Raw genomic sequence first — 15,558 nt, forward strand, 5'->3', positions numbered from 1 at the left:
AGCAGAAGGCGGGGCTTAGTCGGAGTCGAATGTCGGAGCTTCCGGTTTTTTTCCCGCTTGTCGGTGTTCGGCTCTGGTTCTGGTTCTGGTTCTAACTGCGTTTGGGTTCTAACTACAACCCAGAACCAAAGGACACTCGAGCTTCAAGAAGTTCTTGATGATTCAATTCAGGTTCTGTCTGTGATAGCTCAGTTGTCACTGGATAAATACTAATATTTATTTATATGTTTATCACTATTATCTCTGGATCACTCTCAACCTCTCGAGGACTGAGCGGCAAATCCTGAGCTTGTGAATTCTAGCAGAACCGAGCCGAACCTCAGTTTCTTTTAGCTGCAGTACCTCCACCCTAACATCAGGCGCCGCAGCAGCGCTGACTGTTCAAATTGTCTAAGGTAGAAGTAGAACTGCATCGCAGTGCGCATGCGCCGGGAAGCCTCTTGTAGGCTTGTAGTCCTTGAGGCTGTGCGTGGTTCAGGTTCGACCTGGTTCGGTGTCGCTGTGGTCCAGATGATGCGGCTGCTGCTCCGGAGGCTGCGGCAGCTCTCCCCCGCCTCGGGGCGCTCCTTCAGCGGCCTGCCTGCCGCTCAGGTCCGTCGAACCTTTCTGGACTTCTTTCGGGATCAACACCAACATCTGCTGGTTCCGTCCGCTCCGGTTCGACCCAGAGGAGATCCCAGCCTGCTGTTCGTGAACGCTGGAATGAACCAGGTCAGCCTGGTTCTGCATGTTTTGGTCCGGTTCGGTCCAGTCAGGATGAACGAGGCGTATGTTCCGGTTCTGACACAGTTCTGCACGGAACTGTTTAATTGTCCTGTAGCTGGGTCCGAGACATCAGAACCAAATATAAAAAATCATACCATAAAATAACCTTATTGGTTCCGATCGGTCCAGTTTCGTTCAGCCCAGGAGATGACTGAAACAGGGATAGATGGTTCAGGTTCTGGTTCTGGTCCAGTTCAGCAGGGACTCATCCAGGATCTGCAGGAAATCAGGCCCAAAGAACCAGAACCAGCTGATAACACCCTGGACCACGAATATTTTGGTAGAACAAATAATGAGCTGCCGATATTTACATGAACAGTTTTTATTTGATCTGCTGGATTCATTGTGTCTCAACAAAAGAGGCGATAAGTGGAACCATCATCACTGTCAACAAACCCGCAGCTGACAGCTTGATGAATGTGAACTGCTTCAGAGTTAGATTATATAATATATATGAATATTTCTTACTGTGTTGTGAAATAATGAATACATGAGATCAAATAGTCCACTGACCGGTGAGGAAGGTCACCAGGGCCTCCAAGTGTCCCTTGGCAGAAAGTAAATGTTCTGCATTTGGAAGATTTTGGATAGTAATGTGTTATATGAACTGTTCTAGACAACGACACAAATCCTCTGAGCTTCTAGAGTGACTTTATATCTGAACGACACTTTGAACTGAAAACAAGTCATGCAAATATCAGCAGGCTGCATGTTTTAGATGTTTCCCTTCTGCCACACCTGGTTTGAATCTTTGGGTGATTAACAGGCTCCTGCAGGACTTGGTGGCTGCAGAAGATGTCATGAAATCATTTGAATCAGCTGTTCTGGTGTAGAGGCACATCTAAAACATGCAGAGCAGGGGGGGGGCTGAGAGCTGTGTGAAGCTGACACCCCACCCACGTCAAAAAATTCAGCAAATAGTCTGAATGGTTAGTGCTCCGTTTGTGCCGTTAAAATTTTCGTTTGTGCAGTTTTGGTTTCTGAGATATTAAAAGTTATTTTTTAGGTCATCTAGAGTTCACCATCCCCCCATATCGCTCCAAAACAAACCAAAGTGGGCTAGTTCGTTAGTGCTCCGTTTGTGCAGGTTTGTGCCGTTAAAATTTTCGTTTGTGCAGCTTTCGTCTTTGAGATATTAAAAGTTATAATTTTGGCCGATGACGTCACCGTCACCCCATCTTGCGCCAAAACAAACCAAAGTGGGCTACTTCTTTTAATTCTTCAGATTTTCAGCTGTTGTACAATGTGTACCTTTTGTTTTGAACTTCAATAAAGACTTAGAACAAGAAAAAATGTGTCTCATTTCAAGTAATGTTTCAAGATAGCAATGTTTTCTCGCGAACGTAGCGTTCTCTCCACAATAATTGAATCCTGCTAATAAAGGACATGCAGCCCTGACTCTAACGTAATGTGTATAACCTGTTCAACTGTGCTTTGACTTCGGAGGTGGTCTGAACAATTATATTCACATTGTTGACGTACTGTCTGCTGATTATGCAGCAAACGTGTAAAAAATATACATTAGCCTATAACGGTTCAAAAAATAGAAAAAAAGTATAATAATAATAATAATATAGTAATAATTATAATAATGTATAATTAAATTGCATTTTCAAAACAGTCACTTTCATGGTTCATTACTTCTCAATTAGGATAGAAACCCTTTGTCTCACACTACAGATATTTGGGTGTGTCAATAGCAAACCATGAGGCACATGCAACTTCATAAAAAAACAAAAAGACAATTACCAGAAATATTGTCTTACTCTAACTGTATACACGATTTATAATACCTTTTCTACCAAAACATAGCGAGGCATCAATTGCATAAAAACGACACAAATTGTATTCTAGCAGTGTCTGCACACTTAAAATAGTCTTGAATTTAAAAATATCAAGTTGGTTTTCCCAGTTTAATTTCTAACATTTAAGCTAATTAAAAAAATATATATTTCAATAATGCATTGTTACTTGAAAATGTAAGTACCTGTTAAAATTAAATTTTCCTTTGGAATAAATTTTTTAATTGAATTCAGAAGATGTGCCCTTTGTGCATATGCTTAAGTGTTAATGATTCAATATAAATGTAAAGGCTGCAAGATGATGCCTCACTATGTTTCAAAAGGTTTGAAATATTGACTTAATACAAGTTGTGAATTTAAATAAATGCATATATAAGCTAGGGATGGATTGCATTGAGTCAATATTTTATGTGAAGCCTGAGCATTAATTTACTTACCTTGTTCAAAAATCAAAATCGGGGTTGAAAAAATTCCAAAAATGACTTATTCAAAACGATTTGAGACCGCTAGAATATTAACGAGAGGTTGAAATTACACTTGCTCTGCCGCCAAAACAAGATCGGGGGTGGTGGGGGAGGGGGCTCACTAGTGGGTGAAGCCAATCCCAGTTGCGTGAGAACTATGTCAAAGTTCGCAAAACATGTGCAGCTTTTCAAAATCCTTGAAGCCCATACACATTTAATGTAAGAAATTTGATGAAATGAAAGTCGTTGCATTGAAAATATATTTACTAAATATTAAGTACATTACTTGGATGAACTCTGAACCAATGACACATTTCCGTTTTACTCTGCAAAAACTTTGCTCAAGCAACTAGCAAATTGGCTGTGGATTTTTTTTTTCTATTTTTTGAACCGTTATAGGCTAATATATATTTTTTACACGTTTGCTGCATAATCAGCAGACAGTACGTCAACAATGTGAATATAATTGTTCAGACCACCTCCGAAGTCAAAGCACAGTTGAACAGGTTATACACATTACGTTAGAGCAGGGGTGTCAAACTCCAGTCCTCAAGGGCCGGTGTCCTGCAACTTTTAGATGTGCCTCTGCTGCACCACACCTGTATAGAATAATTAGGTAATTAGCAAGGCTCTGGAGAACTGATCTACACAAGGAGGAGGTAATTAAGCCATTTCATTCGGGTGTTTTGTACCTGTGGCACATCTAAAAACTGCAGGACAGCGGCCCTTGAGGACTGGAGTTTGACACTGCTAGAGTCAAGGCTGCATGTCCTTTATTAGCAGGATTCAATTATTGTGGAGAGAACGCTACGTTCGCGAGAAAACATTGCTATCTTGAAACATTACTTGGAATGAGACACATTTTTTCTTGTTCTAAGTCTTTATTGAAGTTCAAAACAAAAGGTACACATTGTACAACAGCTGAAAATCTGAAGAATTAAAAGAAGTAGCCCACTTTGGTTTGTTTTGGCGCAAGATGGGGTGACGGTGACGTCATCGGCCAAAATTATAACTGTTAATATCTCAAAGACGAAAGCTGCACAAACGAAAATTTCAACGGCACAAACCTGCACAAACGGAGCACTAACGAACTAGCCCACTTTGGTTTGTTTTGGAGCGATATGGGGGGATGGTGAACTCTAGATGACCTAAAAAATAACTTTTAATATCTCAGAAACCAAAACTGCACAAACGAAAATTTTAACGGCACAAACCTGCACAAACGGAGCACTAACCATTCAGACTATTTGCTGAATTTTTTGACGTGGGTGGGGTGTCAGCTTCACACAGCTGGGGCTGAGGACTGGAATTGGGAAACACTGGACTAGACCAGGGGTGGGCACTCCTGGTCCTGGAGGTCCGGTCTCCTCCAACCCTTAGATCTATCTCTACTTCAACACACCTGAGTTAAATAATGAGGTCATTAGCAGAACTGTGGAGAACCCGACTGCACTGAGGAGGAGATTCAGCTGTTGGACCAGGGAGACTCCAAGAGCTGCAGGACAGCGGCCCTCCAGGACCAGGACTGCCCAGCCCTGGTCTAGACAGTTAAGGATGATATAAAATGTTCTACATAACGGGCCTCTGTTTGTGATGCTTTAGCTTTTATGGTGTTAAAAGAAAATTCGGGGAATTTCAAACCATCTGCTGAGAACATTTTCATCGGACACTGAAAAACGTCCGACTCATATGTGTCAATAAAGGTGTAAAAACCGTATTTATGTAAATTAATCTGCGAAATAAAACCCACCGTTTTAGGGCTTACATGGTTAAGAAACGTGATGATGTCACGAATATCTTTAAAAGTTTCCTCTTCGGTCATTTCAGTCTGTTTTGTCATCAATATGAGAGTTCAGAGCGATGCGCGCTCCCGCGACAGGGCGCGCGTTATAACACCTGTTAGCACAAAATATTCACGTGCGCGACAGCTCAAGACGTTTACGTGCTGCTTTCACAATAAAAGCTCACATCCAGTTCATGTTTGATTTACTGCAAGTAGATTTGCAGCGGCTTCATGTTTAGACTTTGTATTTATCCAGTTGCAAAAAGAAATAATGTATCGGAAATAATTGGGGACATTAAGCAATACTGAAAAACTCTCTGTTTCCAGCGACTTCCCTCACTTCTGGGTGGCAGAGGGTCACCTCTGGAACACAACCAGCAACCCTATCCACATCTTCATTTTTTCTCCTCTAAGTTGCCGTGCTTTTATTTTGAAATTAAACATCAAACGTGGTTGACATTTGCTGGTTGTGCTCTAGAGGTGTCTCTCTGCCACCCAGAAGTGAAAGAAGTCACTGGAAGCTCAGGCTTTCAACAATGTGTGTCTACTTTTGACAAATAAAAATCAAATTGTGTTCCTTAGGCCGGCTCTTATTTTGAAATACACATCAGCTCCGTAGGCCATTGACTGCGTGTCTTCAAGAAGTGTCTTTCCGTCAACCTGAAGGAGAGAAGTCACTGGTAACGCATCGTTTGTCCCCATTTTTTATTGAGGTTTTATATATATATGCTTTACAGTATTTTTTTATACAATATATTTGAATACATTTTCAGATGCATAATTTTCTTTTGCATCTGTCTAAATATAATGTCTAAAGGTGAAGCCGCAGGAAATCTACTTGCAGTTCATGAAACATGAACCGGATGTAGGCTTTTACTCTGAAAGGGGCTCGTAATTGTGCCGAGGCGCAGGTGAAAATCGAGTGTGGTCCGCGCTTTACTGTCACGTTTGAAGAGGCTGCTAGCTTTACCACAGTGTGGTTCTGCTCCAGTTCTAACCGGTCCTGGTTCTGGTTCTGACTCAGTTCAAACCGGTGCTCCTGGGCACGGTGGACCCCCGCAGCCAGATGGCGCTGTGGCGCCGCGTGGCCAACAGCCAGCGCTGCGTGCGAGCCGGAGGGAAGCACAACGACCTGGAGGACGTGGGGCGCGACGGGACGCACCACACCTTCTTCGAGATGCTGGGCAGCTGGTCCTTCGGGGACTACTTCAAGGTGGGCGGGGCTTCCGACGCAGGGGCGGGGCTTCCGCTGCATAGTGGGCGGGGCTTCAGGTGTGTGTGTGTGTGACAGGAAGAGGCGTGCCGCATGGCGTGGAGCCTCCTCACCGAGCATTATGGGATACCGGCAGACAGACTGTACGTGTCGTACTTCGGAGGTGACGCTGGCTCCGGTCTGACGGCGGACCGGGAGACCCGGGACATCTGGCTGGACCTGGGGTAGGTCCGAGCGGACTGCGGCCGGTTCTGGCCCACGTGACTCGGTTCTGACCCGGTTCTGTGCGTCGCAGGGTTCCTGCGTCGCGCGTGCTGCCATTCGGTCTGAAGGATAACTTCTGGGAGATGGGGGACACGGGCCCCTGCGGCCCCTGCACCGAGATCCACTACGACCACGTGGGCGGCCGCCACGTGCCGGCGCTGGTCAACGCAGGCGGACCCGAACTGGTGGAGATCTGGAACCTGGTCTTCATCCAGTACAACAGGTCTGGCTTTGCACCACACCGCCTCAGACCAGTTTAAACCAGCTCAGAGCCGTGTAAACTGGTCCCAGTCTGCCTCAGGGAGGCGGACCAGAGCCTGCGGCTGCTGCCCCAGTTCAGCGTGGATACTGGGATGGGACTGGAGCGACTGGTCGGCGTTCTGCAGGGGAAGCGCTCCAACTACGACACAGATCTTTTCACGCCGCTGCTGGACGCCATCCACCAGGTGAGTCGGTCGAGGGGCGACTGGCCTGTTGTCATGGCGACTGGCGTGTTGTCATGACGACCTGTCTTTGCGTCCGCAGCGGTCGAAGGCGGCTCGTTATAGCGGCAGGATGGGCGCGGCGCCGGAGGCCCAGGTGGACCGGGCCTACCGGGTCGTGGCCGACCACGTTCGGACCCTGGCGGTCTGCATCGCCGACGGAGTGCATCCTGGGATGTCTGGTGCCGAGTGAGTGTGCGGCCCATTGGCTGGCGCCATCGTGATGTCACGCTGACCCGTTTGTTCGGTCCAGGTTGGTGCTGAGGAGGATCCTGAGGCGGGCGGTCCGGTTCTGTGCCGAGGTTCTCCAGGCTCCACCGGGTTCGCTGGCCAGCCTGGTGCCCACCGTGGCTCAGACTCTGGTACTATACGTTTCCCATCATCCCTCTGGCTTGCAACCGTGTGCTTTCATTGACCTTTGACCTCTGCCGACAGGGCGACATTTTTCCGGAGCTGTCCCAGGAGGCGGACCGGGTGAGTGTTGGTCCACAGGAGCAGCACGTGAATGATGTCACGGGAAGTGGTCACCAGCGGCGGGGTCTCTTTCAGATCGCCGACATCATCGATGAGAACGAGGGTCACTTCCTGTCGTCTCTGCGGCGCGGCAGCCGGCTGATCCAGAGGACCTGCCTCCAGACGGACGGCGGCCACTTCCCCGGTCCGCCGCTGCCGCGCTGCGCATGACGATCTGCAGGTGTGGGTGTGCAGGTGAGCTAACTTCCTGCTGCTCGTCCCCAGCGGCGGTGGCGTGGTCGCTGCACCGGGACCTGGGCTTCCCTCTGGACCTGGTGGACCTGATGCTGGAGGAGCGCGGCGTCCAGGTGGACCGCCAGGAGCTGGACCGCCTCGTGTCCCACGACCAGAAGGTGAGGGACTCCCTGTATGCACCTGCTGGTCCTCTGTAGGTCAGAGGTCAGACTAACACGTCCAGCATCGTGGTGGTTGTTTGGCTCCCTGTCAAAAGCTGCATGGGAGGTTTTATTGTGAAGGAGCCAATGTCAGTGGTGATGTCACCTGCCCAGATGCGGGCGGAGCAGCAGGCGGACGCGCAGCCCCGCCTGCTGCCGGACGTCCTGACCCTGGCGGCGCTGCAGCACAGCGGCGTTCCTCACACCGACGACAGCCCCAAGTACTGCTACCACCTGGAGGACGGCCGATACGGTAGGCGCCGCCTGCACAGGTAGGCAGCCTGTGATTGGCCGACGCCGTAACTCCTTCCTTCTCCTCCCAGTGTTCCCAGCATGTCGAGCGACGGTCCTGGCTCTGTACGACGGCCGGGCACTGGTTCCGGAAGTCGGCCCGGGTCAGCGTTGCGGAGTGATTCTGGACCAGACCTGCTTCTACTCGGAGCAGGGCGGCCAGTCGCATGACCGCGGCTACCTGACCCGCGACGGGCTGTGGGTGAGCCAAGCATCATGGGAAACGTCCGCCGAGTCTTCAGACGTCTCCAGGTGTTCTGTCCCCCAGGAGGTTCTGCTTTCAGTGGAGGAGGTGAACCGGGCTGGAGGATACGTGGTCCACCAGGTGACGGTTCCGGACCACCTGAGAACTGGAGACCAGGTGGAGCTTCACCTGGATCAGGTACCAACAGAACCAGAACCAGAATGACTTTATTGCCACCGTACTGAAGTCCAGCCACAGGAAGCTCCGCCTCTCTGTTGGCCATGAGGAGAGAGAGTGTGTGTGTGTGTGTGTGTGTGTGTGTGTGTGTGTGTGTGTGTGTGTGTGTGTGGCACTTTCAAAAAGTGCTGTACAAAAATGATAAAATAAATTGATGAAAAGAGAAATATTATCCAGGTTTTCCTGCTCAGCGCCGAGGCGATCCATCGGGTTTTTGCACTAAAACATGTTAAACTGCAACCGGGGGTCAGACCACCAGGGCCCCCTCCCTCGGCCGCCACCCATCACACATTGCACCCCGACCCCCGTTGGCCCCTCTCACAGGTGGTGGGCCTATGGGAGGGGGCCCCATGTTTCCTCTTCGGGCTCCATGGGTAAAAGCCCGGCCACCAGGTGTTCACCATCGTTGCCCCCCCCCCCTCCAGGCCTGGCTCCAGAGTGGGGCCCCGGTGACCCGCGTCCAGGCGAGGGAACACAAAGTCCAAAGGTTTTGTTCATCATCAGGGTCTTCAGGCTGCACCTTGTCTGGTCCCTCACCTGGACCTGTCTGCCTTAGTGACCTTACCAGGGGCATGAAGCCCCAGACAGCAGAGCTCCCAGGATCATTGGGGCCTCAAACCCCCCCACCACCACAAGGTGACAACAGTACAATTAAAATTTCTGTTTAATCCAAATGAAGTCGTCAGACATTGGATCTAAAAAATAATGTAATGCTGGTCACATTTTGAGCCGGCCCAAGGCATAAATGAACTAAGAGATGAATGATGATGAATGCTGCTAAACTTGACTTAATGGTTTCAGCATCGATCAATTAAAAGATTTTAAATTGTTTAACATTTAATTTTTAAGATTTTAAGGACCTGGCAAGTTGACTTTGTAAAAGTTCAAAGAACAATCTTCATAGTTTGGTTTTGTTACCATAGCAACAATCTGATCCTGTGAGTTTAATCTGTAAGTTTTAGCTGTTCATTAATGCATCTTAGTAAACTATAATTGTCACCGACTGCTTTTAAACAATTAAACTCTCCCAGATTTGCTACATCCATGGTGAAATCCTGCTGATGGGGCCCTAAGAGCAGCAACGAAGGAAACCCGATTTCTTTTCCTCTTAAGTCCAGGGTTTATTGGACCTGAACGTTCTGGACCCAGAAAGAAGTTTCAAAAGAAAAGGAGCGGCTAACCCATTTAAACTTTTTAAGTTGTTAAAAGAACGCTAAAGTCTCTTGGATATGAAACAGGAAGCCAGTTGGTCCTGATCCGGTTGGCTTCCTGCTGCGTCTGGGATTCATCAGTTCACCTTTGGTAAAATCCACAAGGGATAAAACTTGATCTAACGCGGCGCTCCAGCATTGTTTCGGGTCGGTCCATCTGTCTGCCCCACAGGAACCTCTTCCAGCTGGCGCTCTGTTAGCATAGCATACTGTTAGCATAGCGTGCTGCTAACGTAGCATGTTAGTGTTCACACTGATCAGGCAGCCCGACCAGAACCAGAACAGCTGCTGACACCTAACAACCTTTACAATATGCCAGTAAACACCAGAGAAAACTGACCCTCTTATCGACCCGTCCCGGTTCTGCTCTGGCTCGGTTCGGTTTGGTGTGTCTGTCCTCTGTAATAGTCTGTGTTTTCTCCGACCCGGTCCGGTTCTGGATCCGGTCCGGTCCCCAGGCCCACCGGCTGTCCTGCATGGTGAAGCACACGGCGACCCACGTCCTGAACTTCGCCCTGCGGTCGGTTCTGGGTCGGTCCGTCCAGCAGAGAGGTTCTCACATCTCGGCCGACCGCCTACGCTTCGACTTCAGCGTGAAGGTTCCGACCCGATCCACAGCCCGCCGACCGGGTCTGCTGGTTCTGAAGGTTCTGTTGCTTCTCCTCAGGGTTCGCTCAGCTCCGCCCAGCTGCAGCAGGTGGACAGGTGCGTCCGTGACATCATCTCGGCCAATCAGGACGTCCACACCCAGGAGGTTCCTCTGCGGCTCGCCAGCGCCATCCGGGGCCTGAGGACGGTGGACGAGGTGAGCAGAGACGCCGTCCTGGTCCCACCTGGCGCCCCAGGTTCTGATGCTCCGCTCCCTGCAGGTGTATCCGGACCCGGTCCGCGTCGTGTCGCTGGGCGTCCCGGTCTCTGAGCTGCTGGCCAGCAGGACAGACAGAGAGACATCGGTGGAGCTGTGCTGCGGGACGTAAGACGGAACACCCCTGTCCCCCCGGTTTACCCTGTCCCCCCCGGTTCCCCTGTCCCCCCCGGTTTACCCTGTCCCCCCCGGTTCACTCTGTCCCCCCCCCGGTTAACCCTGTCCCCCCCCGGTTCCCCTGTCCCCCCGGTTTACCCTGTCCCCCCCGGTTAACCCTGTCCCCCCCGGTTACCCTGTCCCCCCGGTTTACCCTGTCCCCCCCGGTTCACTCTGTCCCCCCCGGTTAACCCTGTCCCCCCCGGTTCCCCTGTCCCCCCCCCACCGGTCCTCCTGAATCTCCCGTGTCTCTTCCAGCCACCTGCTGCAGACCGGCTCCATCCAGGATCTGGTGATCGTCTCTGAGAAGCAGCAGGTGAAGGGGATCAGCCGGATCGTCGCGGTAACGGGTCAGGACGCTGTGCAGGTGGGATATGGCTCAGGTTCTGCTGGACTCAAGCTGAGATTCTGTGGGACTGGACCAAACCGGTTCCGTTGGTCTCTGCAGGCGAGGGACATGGGACGGGTGTTGTCCCAGGAAGTGGAGTCTCTGTCAGCTAGACTGTCAGGTTCCGCCCCCTCCAGCCTAGGCTCCGCCCTCCAGTTCTCCAAGGAGGCCAGCGCCCTGTCTGACGTAGGTGTCCTTCCCATGATGCCGTGCGGCAGCGAGGTGACGTTTTAACCCTGAGTTGTATCTGACAGGCTGTGGACAACACGCCCATCCCCCAGTGGCAGCGCCGGGAGCTGCAGGTCCGGCTGCGGGCCTCACTGCGCTCCATCGGCACCGCCATCAGGAAGCTGGAGGCTCAGCAGGTGAGAACGCACCTGGACGCCGCGGCGCCCGAATACGCCCGCCGCTCACGCTGTCCCATCATGCTTTGCTCAGGCTGCGGAGAGCGCGGCGGTGTTGCTGCGGCGGCGCGGACAAACGGAGCTGCTGGTGGACGCCGTGGAGACAGACTCGCCATCAGTGAGTAGAACTGGGCCTTGGTCTGGTTCCGGTCTGGGATCGGAGCGCTAATGTGACTGGATCGGTTCTGGTACTGTTCCAGGTTCTGATGAAGACCGTCAACCAGTTGAGTGCCGCCGCCCCCCTCAGTCACGTGATGCTGCTCGCTCACCAGAGGCATTCTGGGAAGGTTTTCTGTGCCTGTCAGGTTCCCAAGGTAACTGCTGACATCATGGGGGGGGGCGGGGCCATCACCGGCCGCCTCTGATTGGCTGTGCTCCTCCTCCACAGGACTCGCCAGCCCTCGCCGCCTCTGATTGGGCGGTGGCCTTGTGCCGCCGCCTGGGGGGGAGTGCTGGTGGATCAGCGCTGGTTGCCAAGGGAACCGGAAGCAGTGGTGACATCACAGAGGCCCTGAGGTGGGCCGAAGACTTTGCCCGCAAGAAGACAGGGCGATGATGTCACAGGCTCCGCCCCCAGGAGGCGCGCTGTGATTGGACCCAGAGATTTCTTTGTTTTAGAAGAAATAAAAGCAGAAGTGAGTTTTTGATTTATTTATTGATTATTGATTACATCAGCTTGGACTGATGTAATCAATAATCAACCAAACACCAAAGGACACCAGAAGATCTGTTGCTTTCTGGGTCGGAACCGGAACCGGCCGTTCTTCAGAGCAGAGACATGTTGAGCCACTGCAGGAAACCAACATTTGTCAGAACTGGACGACTTTCAAAATAAAAGCTTCACACAGAGCGCTCTAAAGCAGCAGATTGGACCGGGCCAGCTCGGTTTGCGGGTCACAGCAGAACCTTCCAGCCCAAATCCAGAGAATATTTAAAATATTTACAGAGAAATTATTTCAAATTCAGGGACCTGCAGCAGAAGAAGAAGAGCGTTTGAAGCCCGGTGTCGATGGAACCGGGATCGATGGTTCCTGTCCACTCTGAGGTTAAACCACCTCCACTCTGGACCGACAGTCCAGTCCAGGGAAGATCTGGACCGCCGGATGTTCTGATCCACGGACGCTCCTTCCTCACCTCCTAGATGGCAAAGCCGATGGTGTGCATGTCTTCTCCCATCTTCTTCATGCGTCCGCGGTTCTTCTGGATCAGAACCACCACGGGTCTGATCCAGACCTCGCCGTCGTCCGGATCGTCGTCCTCTTCCTCCAACCGGATCACAAACTGAGGATTCGTCCAGAATGAGTCTGTGGGTCCAGAGTTAAAGTTACATAAATGAATTTGACTTTGACAAGTTCAGGTGATCAAAGTTAAACTAGCATAACTAACCTGCCCTCCACTTTCCTTCTATTTTTAATTAAAGCTTTTTACTGACCTGTGAAATCTGATCCTGTATCTTGTTATCATTTGTTCTGATTGAGTCACATGATGTCCAGTCCACTGAATCACTCACTGAACTCACACAGGAAGTTTAAAAAGCATTTCCTGTCTGTTAATGCTGTGAAAACAGGAAGCAGGTCAATAAAGACAAAACCGTGTTGTAGAACCGTCACGCCTCACAGCAGACTGAAGGACGGGTCCAGACTGCTGGAGAGGCCCGGTTCTCCCTGGACCGGAGCTGTTAGTGGTGGAAGCCGTTCCAGGGAGAATGGTTTTCCCACCAGAACCAGAACTCTGGTCCAGTTTCTGTTGATTCCGTCTTCCTTTGTTTGTTTCGGAGCCGTTCCCAGTAGAACCGGTTCTTCCGGTCCGGCTGGTTCTGGAAAAGCTGCAGTTCTCACCCAGAGCGCCCTGTCAGATGTCGGTTCTGGAAGCGCCGGAGATCAAGAACTCGGACTGAGACGTCAGAACCTGCAACACAGACAGGAGGATGAGGAGCAGGATGAAGACGAAGGCTCCTGCTGCAGAGAGGAAGACGGGGCCGGTTCCGGGTCCAGGGCCGGGTCCGAGTCCGGAGCAGGGGCCGAGTCCGGGGCAGGGTCCGAGTCCAGGTCCAGGGCCGAGTCCGGGGCCGGTTCCGGGTCCAAGTCCAGGTCCGAGTCCAGGTCCAGGGCCGGGTCCGAGTCCAGGGCTGGGTCCGAGTCCAGGGCCGGGTCCGAGTCCAGGGCCGAGTCCAGGGCCAGTTCCTGGTCCAGGGCCGGGTCCGAGTCCGGGGCAGGGTCCGAGTCCAGGTCCAGGGCCGAGTCCGGGTCCGAGTCCAGGGCCGAGTCCAGGGCCAGTTCCCAGGTCCAGGACTGGGTCCGGGTGGTCTGGAGCTCCTCTCATTCCAGCAGGTCCGATTCAACCTGGATCAGAATCAAACTGTTACCAGCAGGAAGAGGTTCTGGCCGGTCCAGCCGGGTCGAGAAGAACCACAGTGGGGTTCATGTTTTCATCAGGCCCGGTTCAACCCACAGAACTCCCCAAAAGGTTCTGAAGGAACCAGGCAAAACCAGAATATGACTGGATCAGGTTCTGCTGCAGGACGGGTTCTGTTAATCCTTCTGGGTTTATCAGAACCTCATCAGAACCTGCCTGTCTCCGGACCACTTCATTTGGTTAACCTGGTTAAATTTGGTTTAATCACTGAATCAGACGATCACCTACTAAGCTCGGTACGGATGAACAGAACCGAGTCAGAACTCACCGTGGGCCCAGTTCGTTGAAGCCCAGAGAGCCCAGCGCAGGGAAGGAGTCATCCTGGAACAAGCGCCGCTTCAGAACCTCGTAGTCCTGATCCAGGTACCGGACGGCCTGGCTATTGGTTCCGAAGCCCGGCCCGGCCCCGTTCGGTTCGGTTGGGTTCGGCCCGGCCCGGTTCCAGGTGAGTGATGCCAGAAGGGCGGGACCCTCCAAAATAAAAGTTATTTCGTCCTTGGCTTGGAGAAAGGTCACAAAGCCTCGGGTCCGAACCGGATCCAGAACCAAGGTTCTGCATGAAGAAGTGAACCCAAGGATGAACAGAAAAATCAGAACGACCCCAAACCAAAAGTCCAAGAGGTTCCGACCCAGAAGGTTTTCTGCTGCGCGCATGCTTTTATTGTGAAAGTCGCGAGCAGCAGGAAGAGACTTCCGGTTCCCAAAAAACTGCCTCATAGCTGCTGCTTGAGTCACCGCGTCTCCACCCTGCTGTTTACACCACCACTCCCAGTTTGATCCTCCATGTTTCCCAGTCTGTTGCTGGGCTCGGTCGTTTCGGACAGACTTAACAGCAGGGGGCGCCCTCGGGCCAGGTGAGCCGCTGGAGAAGAGGCTCACCTGGAGGGTTAAGGGGTCAAAGGTCACCCCTTGACCCTCCACCCCCAGGAAATCTTCACAGCCTGAATCACATCAGTTTCAGACCTGAGAGGAACCTGAAGAGGAACGGAATTCATTTGGATCCGAGAGTTCTGGTTCTGATATTCATTATTTTGGTTCCTGCAGCCAGTTCTGGTTCTTCAGCTGCTTCCTGTCTGGTTCTGCTGAATCGGACCCAGCCATGCGAGGCCAAGGTTCTGTTAGATCAGCATCAGAGAGAAGCAGCAGTGTGTGTGTGAGTGTGTGTGTGTGTTAGGTAAACAGCCTGCAGAACAAACAGAGCAGCTGAAAGAGGTTCTGTTCGACCCGACCCGCTTCAGGACGCTCCTTCATGGAGACACTGACCACATCTGAGGAATGCGGAGCAGAACAAGGTTCTGGTTCTGCACCAGGACCAGAACCAGAACCAAACATGGAGGAGCAGCATTCAGCTTCTATGCTCCACAGATCTGGTTGGAGTTTGATTGATAAATGAGGAATTGACCAACATATTGATCATGTATTGATGATTGTAATGAAGGTTTTGTGACATCATTTGATGTAAAACACTTTGAAGTGCTCAAATGTTCTAGACTAATAAATTGATTGATTGATTGATTGATCATGGTGAGCTGCAGCAACACGTTTCTTTGTGGAAACTTGGAGCATCCAACCGGTTGGATGCTGGATGAGCAGCGGACCTGCTGGTTCTGGTCGGGATCGTAACTGGACCGAGATCAGATAAACTGGTCCTGATCCGGTTCTGGTCCGGGTTCCGGTCCTGGTTCTGGCTGTTTTGGCAGCCAGTGAGCAGCAGAGATAGGCTCCT

General features: G+C 51.4%; 2 protein-coding genes across 6 annotated transcripts; one reads left to right on the forward strand and one right to left on the reverse strand.

The window, feature by feature from the left end:
• Window positions 1–292: 292 nt before the first annotated feature.
• On the forward strand, window positions 293–12,862 carry aars2 (alanyl-tRNA synthetase 2, mitochondrial (putative)). 5 transcript variants are annotated; one of them, XM_044114988.1, is made up of 22 exons: window positions 293–711; window positions 5,839–6,027; window positions 6,106–6,251; window positions 6,323–6,514; window positions 6,593–6,737; window positions 6,817–6,962; window positions 7,027–7,135; window positions 7,209–7,247; window positions 7,323–7,431; window positions 7,512–7,639; window positions 7,763–7,934; window positions 8,005–8,174; window positions 8,241–8,354; window positions 10,063–10,203; window positions 10,272–10,409; window positions 10,474–10,577; window positions 10,884–10,992; window positions 11,074–11,199; window positions 11,268–11,378; window positions 11,452–11,535; window positions 11,618–11,731; window positions 11,806–12,862. In XM_044114988.1, exons 1-22 carry the CDS (start codon window positions 424–426, stop codon window positions 11,971–11,973), a joined length of 3,042 nt encoding a protein of 1,013 aa, XP_043970923.1. In that variant the 5' UTR covers window positions 293–423; the 3' UTR covers window positions 11,974–12,862. The 5 variants fall into 5 exon arrangements, with proteins under 5 accessions (XP_043970923.1, XP_043970924.1, XP_043970921.1 ...); XM_044114989.1 differs by having other exon boundaries at window positions 7,796–7,934; XM_044114986.1 differs by having other exon boundaries at window positions 8,005–8,354.
• Window positions 12,555–15,358, reverse strand: LOC122829150. The gene is made up of 3 exons (XM_044113467.1): window positions 14,101–15,358; window positions 13,339–13,759; window positions 12,555–12,698 (listed from the first exon to the last, which is right to left on the reverse strand). Exons 1-3 carry the CDS (start codon window positions 14,547–14,549, stop codon window positions 12,555–12,557), a joined length of 1,014 nt encoding a protein of 337 aa, XP_043969402.1. The 5' UTR covers window positions 14,550–15,358.
• Between the last annotated feature and the right edge of the window lie 200 nt (window positions 15,359–15,558).

The sequence above is a fragment of the Gambusia affinis genome, linkage group LG04 (genome assembly GCF_019740435.1).
Source record: "Gambusia affinis linkage group LG04, SWU_Gaff_1.0, whole genome shotgun sequence".
NCBI lineage: Eukaryota > Metazoa > Chordata > Actinopteri > Cyprinodontiformes > Poeciliidae > Gambusia > Gambusia affinis.